This window comes from Vigna radiata, chromosome 5, assembly GCF_000741045.1.
Source record: "Vigna radiata var. radiata cultivar VC1973A chromosome 5, Vradiata_ver6, whole genome shotgun sequence".
Lineage (NCBI taxonomy): Eukaryota > Viridiplantae > Streptophyta > Magnoliopsida > Fabales > Fabaceae > Vigna > Vigna radiata.
Window position 1 is genome coordinate 14,863,968 of NC_028355.1, and position 13,387 is coordinate 14,877,354.

General features: G+C 31.9%; 2 protein-coding genes across 4 annotated transcripts; one reads left to right on the forward strand and one right to left on the reverse strand.

Moving 5' to 3' along the window:
• Positions 1-1,121: 1,121 nt before the first annotated feature.
• On the forward strand, positions 1,122-4,231 carry LOC106762822 (serine/threonine-protein kinase PEPKR2). 3 transcript variants are annotated; one of them, XM_014646899.2, is made up of 4 exons: positions 1,122-1,420; positions 1,736-2,598; positions 2,952-3,248; positions 3,561-3,907. In XM_014646899.2, the coding sequence occupies exons 2-4, from the start codon at positions 1,839-1,841 to the stop codon at positions 3,905-3,907; spliced, it is 1,404 nt and encodes a 467-aa protein (XP_014502385.1). In that variant the 5' UTR covers positions 1,122-1,420; positions 1,736-1,838. The 3 variants fall into 3 exon arrangements, with proteins under 3 accessions (XP_014502385.1, XP_014502386.1, XP_022636414.1); XM_014646900.2 differs by having other exon boundaries at positions 1,739-2,598; XM_022780693.1 differs by lacking the exon at positions 1,122-1,420 and having other exon boundaries at positions 1,839-2,598; positions 3,561-4,231.
• A 704-nt stretch (positions 4,232-4,935) lies between these two features.
• Positions 4,936-9,131, reverse strand: LOC106761112 (bet1-like protein At4g14600). The gene is made up of 4 exons (XM_014644622.2): positions 8,959-9,131; positions 8,767-8,887; positions 8,617-8,673; positions 4,936-5,309 (listed from the first exon to the last, which is right to left on the reverse strand). Exons 1-4 carry the CDS (start codon positions 9,018-9,020, stop codon positions 5,148-5,150), a joined length of 402 nt encoding a protein of 133 aa, XP_014500108.1. The 5' UTR covers positions 9,021-9,131; the 3' UTR covers positions 4,936-5,147.
• Positions 9,132-13,387: the final 4,256 nt, after the last annotated feature.

Consider the following 13,387-nt stretch of genomic DNA (forward strand, 5'->3'; position numbering starts at 1 on the left):
GGAGAAGTTTGGTTATAACACTACAACAACTATCCATAACAGATTTTACGTGAGACATGCAACACATACATCACTACATTAATATTATACCGATTAATCATCTATTGATTTTAATATTGAAATATTTTTTATAGGTATCATTCAAGCACTTTGAACAATATGTCACAAATTGAATAACGAACCTTGACACACACCAAACATTATATATATATATATATATATAGAGAAAGAGAGATAGATAGAGAGAATAATGATATTTTGACAATATTTTAACATTATTTATACGTGTCATTTCAAAAGTATCATATTATATATATATAAATATATATATATATATATATATATATATATATATATATGAAAACAAATTAAATTATAAACTCAATTATTTACTCTATCATATACACATAAATTATATATAATTCTAAACATTACGTAGTGTAAAAGAAAATACTATTTCATAAATGGCAGTGGAGAAATTTGAACTATGCAAGCTTCTCTTTCTTTCTATTTCTCGTAAATTTCAATTGTATTAGATTGTAGGTGGACCTAATAGTTCATCCTTTAGTTTTTCTTTCCGTATTCGGCTTTTTCCTTTCTTTTCATTTTTTCTTGAACACGACATGGCTGAATAGGAGCTTAAAAGTTAGTCCCAAAATGACATCTAAATTTTAGAAAGTTCATGATATGCACAACAATTTTAGGGAATTTTCATATCATCAAAAGTAAAGCATACTTTCATTGAAAAAATATTTAAAACTAATTCCTCCCGAAGTATTTAAAAGATTTTAAATTCTTTAAGATGTAGAATTCTCAATAACACAAAATATACCAATTTTTCACAATTACATTTATTTTTAGAGAACACTTAGGATTGAAAAATATACTCACAACCAATACAGTTTAAAGACATTATCAAAATATAATTTTCACTATATTTGTCATACAAATCAAAAGCAAATCTCTTCTCCAACAATACTAAACGAATATATATACTTTTAATTTAAATATATAATAATAATATAATATTAAAAACGAATATATTAATTCATCTTAGCGTATTTTGTAAAATCACGTGAGATATGGGCCGAAGAACAGTAGCATTAGCAGTCCATGAACTTAGCGTGGATGCGGGCACAGCATAAGATAACCCTACGGTGAAGCAAAGAAAAAGAACAGAGTTGAGCAGACCATACACGACACCAAGACTTCCCTTTTTCACCAAACATAACACAATCAAGATAACTCTTATTCACCTATTTCCCCCAATTCTTGGATCCAAGATTTTTAGGGTTTCTGAACCAATCTTCTTCGCCATTCTTCCGTTTCCCATTTATTCTTTCTCCAACGCATTTATTTTTTTTCTTTCGATTCTCTCTTATCTTCCATTGGAGATCCTCCTTCGCTCCAAACCTAAGAGGTTCGTTCTTTTCGCGCTAATTTTCTTGTGTCCAATTTTTGCTGTTTTATTATTAGTAAGCCACGCTTGATCATTGGGAAAATGTTAATTCTCACACGCAACCAAAAAGTTTCTGGTTCTTCTCTTCCTCATTCTGCTGGCGGGGGAACGGGGGTTTTCCCTTTTCCCTTTGCCTTTCCCTTTTTGCGTGCCGTATAATAATGACGGTCTTTTCTTGAAATTGGATGTGATTGCGAATATAATACATATATATATGTGTATGTATGTATCGGACGGGTTTTCGATTATTGTTGATGCTCTCTGTATTGATTGTAGAAGACGGATCAAGGTGTGAAATAGGGGTTTGCTTGGGGGATGGGGTTGTTGTGATCTTGAGATTTTTGAGAGTGGTGATAGTTTGTTAACGTTAACCGATGTAATGAGGAAGAAAAGGAAAGGAAGCGAGGCCGATGCGTCTGCTGATCTGCCTGTTATTTTGTCTCCAAATCTTGGCTCTGCTTCGTCGAATTTGAAGTCCCATTATTCGCTAGAGGATTGTTCTAGGCTGAAGAAGAGGTGTTGTAAGGAGGAGGATGCTGCCACTGAGCCAGCTGCTTCCTTTAAAAGGAGGCTTGCCGGCATTGCCACTGCCCCGCCTTGTGGGACTTCTTCGTTGATCACGCCGGGGCGAGGGCTTAAGAGGAAGATTGGATGCATCGATGTTGCTACCCAGATGGGCAGGAAGAAGAAGATTGAGGATGATTATGTGACTGGTGAGACGATTGGGCAAGGCAAGTTTGGGTCTGTTTGGCTGTGTCGGTCCAGGGTTAGCGGAGCAGAATATGCATGTAAGACCTTGAGGAAGGGGGAGGAGACGGTTCACCGAGAGGTTGAGATAATGCAACACTTGTCCGGTCATTCTGGGGTTGTGACACTGCAAGCAGTTTATGAGGAAGCTGATTGCTTTCATCTTGTAATGGAATTGTGCTCTGGGGGACGACTAATCGATCAGATGGTTAAGGATGGTCCTTATTCAGAGCAGAAGGCTGCTAATGTACTCAAGGAAGTGATGTTGGTCATCAACTATTGTCATGACATGGGAGTTGTGCACAGAGATATCAAACCTGAGAATATACTGCTCACAGCATCTGGGAAAATAAAGCTTGCAGATTTTGGTTTGGCCATGAGAATTTCCGAAGGTAACATATGGAACTTGTTTTGATTATTTAACTTCGATTCCAATCTGACTTTTGTAAAAATATATCCAGTTCAGTATCTATCAAGAAAAAAAAAATTATGGGGCTTACGTAGATATGCTGCTGTTCCCATCACATGTTTATTATTCCCGTTTCCGTGCTTTAATTGAAGGAGTTTATCATAATGAGCTTTCGTCTTAAAACAGTGAAGAATTTTGAAAGCGATAGGATCCACATTGTTTGCATTTAAAACAATTGCAAATATCATTTTTTTGTTTGGCAATTTTTTTCCGGTCTGGCTTCACACATCAAGCAGTTATCCATGTCTTGTTTACTAAATAGTTGTATTATCTCAGGTCAGAACTTGACTGGTTTGGCGGGAAGCCCTGCCTATGTTGCCCCAGAAGTATTGTTAGGCAGATACTCTGAGAAGGTGGATATATGGAGTGCTGGAGTGCTTCTGCATGCTCTGTTGGTTGGCAGTCTTCCATTTCAAGGAGATTCATTGGAAGCAGTTTTTGAGGCTATTAAGACCGTCAAATTAGATTTCCAAACTGGGATGTGGGAATCAATATCTAAACCTGCGCGAGATCTTATTGGGAGAATGCTAACAAGGGATATCTCAGCTAGGATATCAGCTGACGAAGTACTTAGTAAGTTCATTATATATTATGAATGCATTGTAGATTGCCTGTTTTATCTTTCACATGTTATTTCATTGAAATAATCAAACCTCGGAGTATATGCAAGTGTACTTCAAATTTATCCTTGTTATCACAATGACTTTGAGTAAATAGGCTTGTTTTATCAGTCTTTAACTAGCTGTGAAACGATTGTACCCTAATATTTTGTGGTAAAAGTGTCTTAATATTTTGTGGACGAGAAGTTACAATACCTTCAATGTTTGAGATGGTTTTAAGTTGGCTGTTTGCGTGTTATATTAACCTTATGGTTTAATTTCTCAGGACATCCATGGATATTGTTCTACACGGCACAGACATTGACGATGCTGCCCATCAAATCAAAATTGAAGAACCAAATTGGCGCAACAACTCAACAGTTTGTTGCTGTTCCTGAACCAGGATTAGGAGGGAATAGAATAGATAATTACTCACTTAGCGAGGGTTCATTCTCCGAAAGTTGCACTTCAGATGATCAGGATGAATCTGTGTTGATTGATGTGCTTGCCTCTGCAATTTCGCATGTGAGGATATCTGAACCGAAGAGGAGCAGGGTGTGTGGTCCCACAGGTCCGATAGTTCAACAAGGTTCATCTAACATGAAGCCTAACAACCTTTGTAAAGCATTTTAACCTACTGACAGGCTGACACCAAAGATACCACTTCTCTTGACTGTTCTTGCTGGGATTATAGAATCTACTTTCCTCAACGCATCACACAGTGGGCTTAACTGAATTTTACATGCTGACTCCTATGGAAGGTTGGCCTGGGTGCCGCTTCCTCCCCAAGTTGCTTTATAGTGAGATCTAATTGCAATATTTTTTTGTCCCTTTGCTTGATAAACTAATAATGATTAACTGCAATAATTGTACAGCATTTGTGAATAGAATGGTAATGTATCATTTTCTTGAAATCGCTACTTTTTAGCAAATTGAATATTTTATCCTTTCTCATTATCGAAACCTATTGACATATCTTCTTTACATATCCGATCCGATCGGGTATTTTTACCTTTTTTAACTTGTCTCGTGAGACTTGCATTCCCTTAACAAGCAATGACAAAATTGAATTGCTTTAAAGTTCTTATTAAGGCAAGAAATTGCTATAATACTTTTCTTCATGTGTGTATGGTGGTGGATGCTTATTTTCTTTTTGCCGTGATTGCAGTATTATCCAATTATTTCCGAATTTAATGGTTATACATGTTGATACCATAAAGTATTTTAGAAAAACTATTACTAGAACTTTTTAAATTAAAACTGTTTTACGACATTAGTACATTACTTCTTTTAATTTCCTTCGATCAAAATTTATTTAATAAGATCAAGTTTGTAATGCCGGGAATACATAGGTAATGTACTTACAAGTTTCGTACGTCTTTTTTAATATATTGAATACGTCCCATCTATTTATCTTCTATTTGGAGAAATAACAAACCTTAAATAAAAAGTAAATAAATAAAATCTTGTCTTTCAAAGTCATATATTAAGATTTCATTACCGTGGTACAAAGATTCACAATTTGCTTTTAGCATGCAACAGTGCACTTGGCAACAATAACAAACCAAGATAGCTCCATTTTGAGGGCTTTCAATCCAGACAGGTTATTGTCTATTGTCGCACCATAAACTCAGTCAATTTCGAGGATGATATTAACTGCATTTATCAAATATATATATATTTTGAAGAGAAAAGAGGATTTTGCGATCCACTAAGCAAACAAACTAGCTTTACTGCTTCGACCCAGAAACATAATTCGGAAGTCGAAGAATTTTTATCAGTAAACTGCAACAGGTAATGTAGCTTTTATGTACAAGATGATTAGGCATAACAGTGACTGGTGCCCTGAGTACAATCTTTCAGGTACGAGCCATCATTTTCTGGACACCTTTGACCAGAGGTATACTATAAAGAAACAGAGTAATGCAAAAACAATCACGTGAACAACATGGTTGGCACCATTTCGGACGATGCTCTTGTTCAATCTTCTTAAATTATTCTTCACTCCAGCTTGAGCTTTTAACATTGTCATTTGCTGTATTGAAACAGACAATCAAAATATTAATGAGACGGTTGGATAATTCCTTGCCAAAAAGGAGACAATGTGCCAATGTCTGATCAATTATAATAAAACAACATTCAACAGAAAATACCCAAAAGAATTCCATCTGTACTCATTTCGCAAGTAGAAAACCATTATTATAAAATATTGGACAAAAGTGTTCATCAATTGATGAAAAACCATTATTAATCGTAACTTTCCTTCTTCCATCAATCATCTTAATGCAATTTAAAGCAGAATAATCCTTTGTAACCAGCCCAAAGCAATGCCGTCCCATCTGATACATGGTTAAAAAAGGCTTTTACTTCCAACATCCCCAAAATTACTATTTGCACCCACATAACTTTTAAAATGCCCGTTCTATTCTCCATGGTATATTTAAATGGTGACTTCTGAATTATCTATTCTGAAAATCTTCTAGAACAAGCTTTTCGGAACAATCCTTCCCTAACAAGATTTTCAAAACACACTTTCGAGGACATATGATAAGCTTTGCGGAACTGCATAAATATCTTTTGTTTAATCAGGAAACATTACAAGTTGAGCAATCCTGAAGTTTTCAGATTAGGCAACCCAAAAGGTAAAATAATACTTCAAAACTATATAATCTCAATCAAACCCAACGTTTTACTCTCTCTCTCTCTCTCTCTCTGTATCTCTCTATTGTTGTAACCCATTTAATGAAATCCGGTTTGATGGGAAATAAACATATAACTTCTAACTTATCATTTCAATGTTTTATGTGCAAACTTACCAAAACAAAATTCTTCCCTTTCTCACCCATGCTCATCGTGATGAAAAATGTTTTCAAATTATTCGTAGTGATGTTTCTCCTGTCTTATCCCATGCCAATTATAAATACTTTGACGTTTATTGATGACAACAGCCCCTTCACCTGGGTTTACTTCATTCTAAAGCTGAAGTTTTTACAATAACCGCTTCATTTTGTCTCGGCATTCTTGTCCCTACACGCCTAGGCAAAATGTCATTGACAAACATAAAAATCAGCATTTCATTGAGGTCACACATCCCTTGCCTCTTGCAGCCTCTATCCCTCCCAAGTTTTGGGTTGAAGATCTATCAGCAACTATTTTTCTAATCGATCACCTTCCTTCCCAGGCTATTGGGTATGATTCCCCTTTCTTCGGTTTGTTTCATTTCATGCACATCCTAATCACACTAATCTTCACCATTTTGATTTTTTATGTTTTGTCCAGCTTTCACCTCTTGAACGTAATAAGCTAGGGGCTTAACATGTCAAGTGTCCTTTTCTAGGTTACAGTACAATTCACAAAGGGCTTTTATGTTATGGTGCTATTGTTAATTGTTTACACATCTCTTGGAATGTTGTTTTCTCTGACCACCAACATATTGTCCCATGCATGTCCTAGTTGTTCTTCGATTGGCTGTTTACACTTTCTGATTTTTCTAGTGTTTTTAATTTTAAGAATGATCTAAACTGGGAAAAGTTTATGCCAAGTGAAGTTCTAGTATGTCCCTTCTCACACCTGACCCATCACCCATCCTTGCTCCAGTAGTTTTGTAACGCTCACAACAGGTTTCTCGTAGCTAAATAGGTACGAATTTGGACCAACTTATTTTCTTATTGTTTATCTGGCACAGTTATTCCTACATGTTATTCCCTGATACTTAAAGATGTTGATTTGGTCAACACAATGAATAATTAACTCAAAGCCCTTCAAGAGAAATTCACTAGACATTATTCCTCAACCATCAAGAGTTAAGCCAATTGGTTGCAAATGGGTCTATCCTTGAATTCTAACAACACCCTCAATCATCATTGTAAAGCCCATTTGGTTGCTCTTGAAAATTGTTAGAGATCTCACGTCAACTAAAAATATAATCAAATCATAATATATATATATATATATATATATATATATATGTGTGTGTGTGTGTGTGTGTGTGTGTGTGTTAGGATACAGGCTGAGAGGACTTCAAGGGTTTGATAACCGAGAAACCCCATTCTTTCTTTCTGTTTCTATCTTTTGAGAGAGTTATTGTTAGGTACCGAACCCAGGAACCTAATACTATACATTTTTGATACAAATCTTATCTTACAAGTTAGTTTTAGGAGACTAAATCAAACATATACCCACTCGCTGAGATGGTATCAAATTTTGTCCTAGTCAAGTTCATTCAGGTTGTTATGCTACCTAATGACCGGCTCCTGTTGAACCACCCACAAATATTTAATCACATGCTTGAGATGTTCGTTCCATGAGGTGAGCGCTTGGTTATAGAAATAAGGTCAAATTATAATATATAAATAGAACATAAACCTCAAAAGTCAATTTTATGAAATTGAATTAAGTCTAAACTTATTAAGATAATCTCAAAATCATTCAGAGCCTATCTTTGTCAAATTCATTGTGATTGTTCTGCCACTAATTATTAGGTTCCTTTTAGACCACCCACAAATATGTAATCCCATGCTTGAGATGTTCATTCCTCGGTCAATTAATGGGTAGCCTCAATTATCTAATCATTATACGTCCTGACATTGCTTTTCTATCCAGCAAGTGAGTCAATTAAAGTAGAGTCCTCACCATCTTCATTTGGTTGTTGCTCATTGCATCCGTCATTAATTGAAAGGAATCTATACTTGAGACCTAATCTTTACTACTACGCAATCTCTTAGTTTGGTTGGCTATAATGATTCAAATTGGGCTGGTTGTTTTGATACATGGAAATCAGTCAATATATGGTGTGTGTGTATTGGTTCTGTGTTAATCTCTTGGAAGAGTAAAAGGCATTCTCGAGTCTATAATAAGTCCTCAATCGAATCTGAGTATGGAGCTATGTCTATTACTTGCTCAGAAATCATTTAACGTTGTTGTCTTCCGGTTGAGCTTGGCTTCCCTCACCACTGACTAACTGCTGCAGGATTTCCACACCGTCCTCCCCTCGAGCAACCACCATTCCATGTTTATCCAGAATTGTTTTTCGGGTCAGAGGTTCAAAATGTAGTAGCAGCATTAACACTATGGTTTTCCATTCCATGTCCTATGATCCTCAACATTATAAGAAATTGGACCTAGAAGCTAGATTTTTTTTATTGAGAAACATTTCTTGCCAGATACACCTATCATTTCACATTTCAATATCTGTAGAATTTAAAACGTCTAAAGCACATAGTTCCAGTATTGCCTGAATCATAAAGCAGACAACTCTGGGGTCCTAGGCCCTCAACAGCACTCTCCTCTCCACCCAAAATTCGAAACAAGCAAAAAATAACAAAAACTGCAAAATTACATACCACTTGCTCCAGAAAATCCCTCTGATACTTGACCTCTGTACCAATATCTTCAGCAACCTGCGGCAGAAACATACGAAGTTTCATTTCACGCGAACATCATTTCAGAAAGGACAAAAAGGGGCATAGAGAAATAGATAAATAGCGAAATACATTTCTCAATCTTCTAACTTGGCCACGAAGACCGGTGATTTCGTCGTCGAAGTCGATGCCCGGGTCGATACTCAATTGGATTTCATCCGACGATGCAACGGGTCGGGTGCTAAGTCCCTCACTGCAATTGTCGAAAAATCAATTTTATTGCAAAAATTCTTTGTGATGAATGTAAGAGAGATAATACAAAACCTGGATCGATAATGAACAGCATCACCGTAGAATGAGGCACCTTTGTGGGGATTGGTGGACATTGAAACGGAAATTGCAAACCCCAAGAAATTAATTCAATATTTCAGAGAATGAGAAACTCAGTTCAACTTTCAAGGTTTCGTGTCAAATCATTCAATTCATTGCAAATTCCAAGTTACAATTCTACCCCCAAATCTATCTCACATTTACATAACCATGTCCACCCTAATCTGTTAAATTGTAGAATATGAAAATATATAAATTTTCATTCTTTATTTTGTCACCTGGCTGTTCTTCCATATAAGTTAATTAAACTTTGTAAAATAAATTTTCTTTCTGTAAAATGTCCTTTATGGTCCCAAATATATTTTTCAAATATCTAAGCCTACAAAACATCATTTTGTTATGTAATTTAATATCAATTTTTCTTTCAAATGTCCTAAACCCTAATATACATATGCATTAACTCTATATAATACTTCGTTTTTTTTTTTTTTTACTTTGATTGAAAAAAACCCTTTTTTCAAAAGTAGCAAGTTAGAAAAAACAAATAACATGTTATTTACAGAGATTATTCAAAAAACATTATGTAAAAATGATTCCTCAGAAACTGAAATCCATTTTTCAATTTTTTTTTTCCTAAAAGTTAAAACGGTGAGAAATTTATTCTCTAAAAAATGTTTTTTTATAAATTTTACTTAAAATATTAAACTTATAAATTAGTACAATTTTATTTCAATAAAGTTATGAATTTATTTGTCTACCTTATATTTATTATTGATTACTGTTTCTGATTTGAAATTGTGAGTTTTTCTTACCTTCTTAATATATAGCCCTTCTAATATTTATTTTAAACTTTAATTTCAATTCAATAAATAAATACATATTTTTAATATTATCTTAAATCATTAATTTAAATTATAAAATAATTTTCAGTTTGTATTATCAAATAACTTTCTACCTGTTCAAATAGTCTAAAAGTTACAGATTTTAAATCATAAAGTTTAATTATAAAAAATCACATTTTTCAACAATATTATATGCCAGTGAAAGATCATGGAGGCACGGAAGACTTGCTTCCTCTCCAAATTATATCTATATCTAAATATAAAAAATTCTCCATATTCATTTTCCAATTTTATTTTTTAAATTAAAATAAGACTTAAACCCTCTCTTGGTCCTAATATTTGTGTGAAAATCTCAGTTCGGTCCTTAAGTTTTGAACTGTCTCAATTGAGTCATAACTTTTGTAAAAATGCACACATTTTACCCCAACTATTAACTGATCTCAAACGGCGTTAAGTTTAGCTGACGTGGTATGCTGACGTGTTGGCTTAATCCCTTCTTGGTCCTCGTATTTGTGTGAAAATCTCAGTTCGGTCTTCAAGTTTTGAACTATTTCAATCGGGTCATAATTTTTGTAAAAATGCACACATTTTACCCAAATTGCTAACTGATCTCACTGTACAATTGTTATCTTTTGCTATTAGTGGAATAAATAGCTTAAAGGCTGGTGATGAACCTATAGGTTACCAAGTTGGTTCATTTGCAGAAAAGGCTGTGAGACTGATTGCACTGGTTATGCGAGTTTTCCGATGACTTTATTTTTTGAGCCGACGAGATAATCTATGTAAAATCCCTGATTTTCAAAGAGATGAATAAAATCCCTAATTCAAATAAACTAAATAATAGGCATTGTGCCATGTGAAACACTGCTTATTTTAAAGAATAATTCATATAATTAAATAATACATGTTAGCATGTCCTTTGGCTACCACGTCAGCTAAACTTAACGCCGTTTGAGATCAGTTAACGAGGGTAAAATGTGTGCATTTTTACAAAAATTATGACCCAATGAAGACAGTTCAAAACTTGAGGACCGAACTGAGATTTTCACACAAATACGAGGACCAATAAGAGATTAAGCCAACACGTCAACATACCACGCCAGCTAAACTTAACGCCGTTTAAGATCAGTTAACGGTTGGGGTAAAATGTGTGCATTTTTACAAAAATTATGACTCAATTAAGACAATTCAAAACTTGAGGACCGATCTGAAATTTTTACACAAATATTAAGACCAAGGGAGGGTTTAAGCCTTAAAATAATTATTTATCAACGTATATTTAAAGTGACTTTTTTGGAATTATTTGATTATTTTGTAAAATTGACCATTTTTAGCATACAAAATAAATGAAATTATTTATATTTAATTTTATAATCATAATAATTTAATTAATTTTTATAATCATAAAGAAAAATAAACCCGTGCATATATTACAGTTAATAAAATATTTAATCTGATATAAAATGAAGTTTAATATCATCAATGTTATAAAATATTATTTTTTTATTATTCTTTTAAATTCTATATTTTAAAATTTTGTCATGTTTTTTTTTAAAAAAAAGCTGAGTTAAATTTCATTTCTCCACCATCTATTTAACTAAATGGTACGAATAGCATGTTATTTAAATATTTTTGTAATAATGTTATTTTAGATTGTTTCAAAGAAAAATATCATTAATTTCTTTCAGTGTGAATCTTATTTCTTTAAATTGATTTGGTATTCTACTAAAATTCACTCGTTTAAAAATTATTTTTTATAATAACTTACTGATTATAGTTCATTGATATAAAAAGTAATGTACAATTGTAAACGGTATAAACTTTTTATATTGGTTGAAAAATTGAGTGTGGTAACATTTTTTAAAAAAATAAGAATTTTTTTTAAAACAATTATAGTTATAATTAATATAGAAAATATAAAAAGTAGACGTGATAGTATTTTTTAATAAAAATACATTTTTATATCGATTTTAATTATAATCAGCATAAAAGTTTTTTTTTTAACACGTAGAGGTTTTAATTATAATTTTTTTTTAACCGATTAAAAAAAACTTTTTTACATTGGTGATTTCTTAGATATAAAATATGTAATATCCTAAGTCAAGTTACTTACCATAAATATAACATAATACATCACCTCTTATAGTTACAAACATTCGTTATAATTATTATTGAATATTTGAATAAAGTTGTGTAAATGAAATTACTTTAAACGAAGACAAATATATAAAAAAAATTATAAAAGTAATAAATAATACATAATTTTATAGTAAATAAGTTATGTTAAAATAATAATTTTAGTTCAAAACATTTTTAAAGTTGAAATTGACTAAATTAACACAATTTTAATTAAAACATTTTAAATTTAAAACGTTTTAAATTAAAGTCATTCTATTTTAATACAATACCAGTTTAAAATATATTGTACTAACACGATTTTTTTTATTAAAATCGTATTAACTTACACAATTTTAATTTTAAAAATAATTTAACTAAAATCGTATTAGTATGTCTTTTTTTTTCCAGTAGAGTCGTTTTATCTTAATACGACTTATTCATTTTTATAATTTTTTCTATTTTTATAATTTTGAAAATAAATTTCACCAATTTTTATTTCAGCTTTCACCAAAATGTCATATACAAATTGATATGTTCATTCATTTGGCCACTTTTAACGTAATACTGATAACAATTTAGAAAGACTCCTATACAAATAAATAACTAGTTCAAATGCAATATTCAGTGATGAATACAGTAAAAGAGCTTTTCATCATTTTTCAATGCACACATGTATTATTTTCTTGAAAAAAATGCTAAATCTTTTTTCATGTTCAACATATTAATTTCACAAGAAATTTCAAAACTCAATCAGATTAGTCTCTCTGACCAGTTCAACCAAAAATTAAACCATGATTGGTCAAATGTGGTCACATTCAATGCATGCAATAAATTTACATTGAAACGTGTAATTTTTTTCATGTATTATGTTAAAGTTCTCTCTTAACAAATTTGAACATATTAATAACCAAGTTTATCGATTTTATTTTTATTTTTTTTACAAAAAGTGAACAAAATTTTCTATTTGTATAAAAATATAAACTAACTTATTGTTATAATTAAAATTTCCTAATACATTGTTTATAGGACAAAATCTAAGAACTCATGTAATGTTAATAACATTATAAATTTCACGATAATAAGATCATATTATATAATATATAATGAAATGTAAATCTATTATAAAAATTATAAAAATTAGTAATGTAAGGTTGAAAAAAAAGAAATTCATTAGTTTTTTTCTTAGTTATTAAAAAAACTAAAAGATTTTGATCATTAATCTAATTGGCAACTATAATTTATCTAAAATAAAATTTGTAGTTTAGAATTGACATTCTTTTAAAAAATAAAAAATGAATATTACAACTTGGAATAGTATTTTAAGACTTTAAATATTACAATTAATTGACCCAGAAGTCTTTAACAAGCCATGCTTAAAATATCTCAACCTAATTCTATCCGTTAAATTTAAACCAACCAGGTCAGATTTTTTTAAGAAACAACTCTCATAATATCATTACTTT

What these genes read in the sequence shown, in the direction of transcription:
- LOC106762822 (XM_014646899.2), top strand. Translation starts at nt 1,839, where the DNA reads ATGAGGAAGAAAAGGAAAGGAAGCGAGGCCGATGCGTCTGCTGATCTG. An exon ending in GGCCATGAGAATTTCCGAAG is followed by an intron (nt 2,599 to 2,951) that starts GTAACATATGGA and finishes GTATTATCTCAG; the next exon opens with GTCAGAACTTGACTGGTTTG. An exon ending in ATCAGCTGACGAAGTACTTA is followed by an intron (nt 3,249 to 3,560) that starts GTAAGTTCATTA and finishes TTAATTTCTCAG; the next exon opens with GACATCCATGGATATTGTTC.
- LOC106761112 (XM_014644622.2), bottom strand. Translation starts at nt 9,020, where the DNA reads ATGTCCACCAATCCCCACAAAGGTGCCTCATTCTACGGTGATGCTGTT. An exon ending in AAGTTAGAAGATTGAGAAAT is followed by an intron (nt 8,674 to 8,766) that starts GTATTTCGCTAT and finishes TTTCTGCCGCAG; the next exon opens with GTTGCTGAAGATATTGGTAC. An exon ending in GGGATTTTCTGGAGCAAGTG is followed by an intron (nt 5,310 to 8,616) that starts GTATGTAATTTT and finishes GTTTCAATACAG; the next exon opens with CAAATGACAATGTTAAAAGC.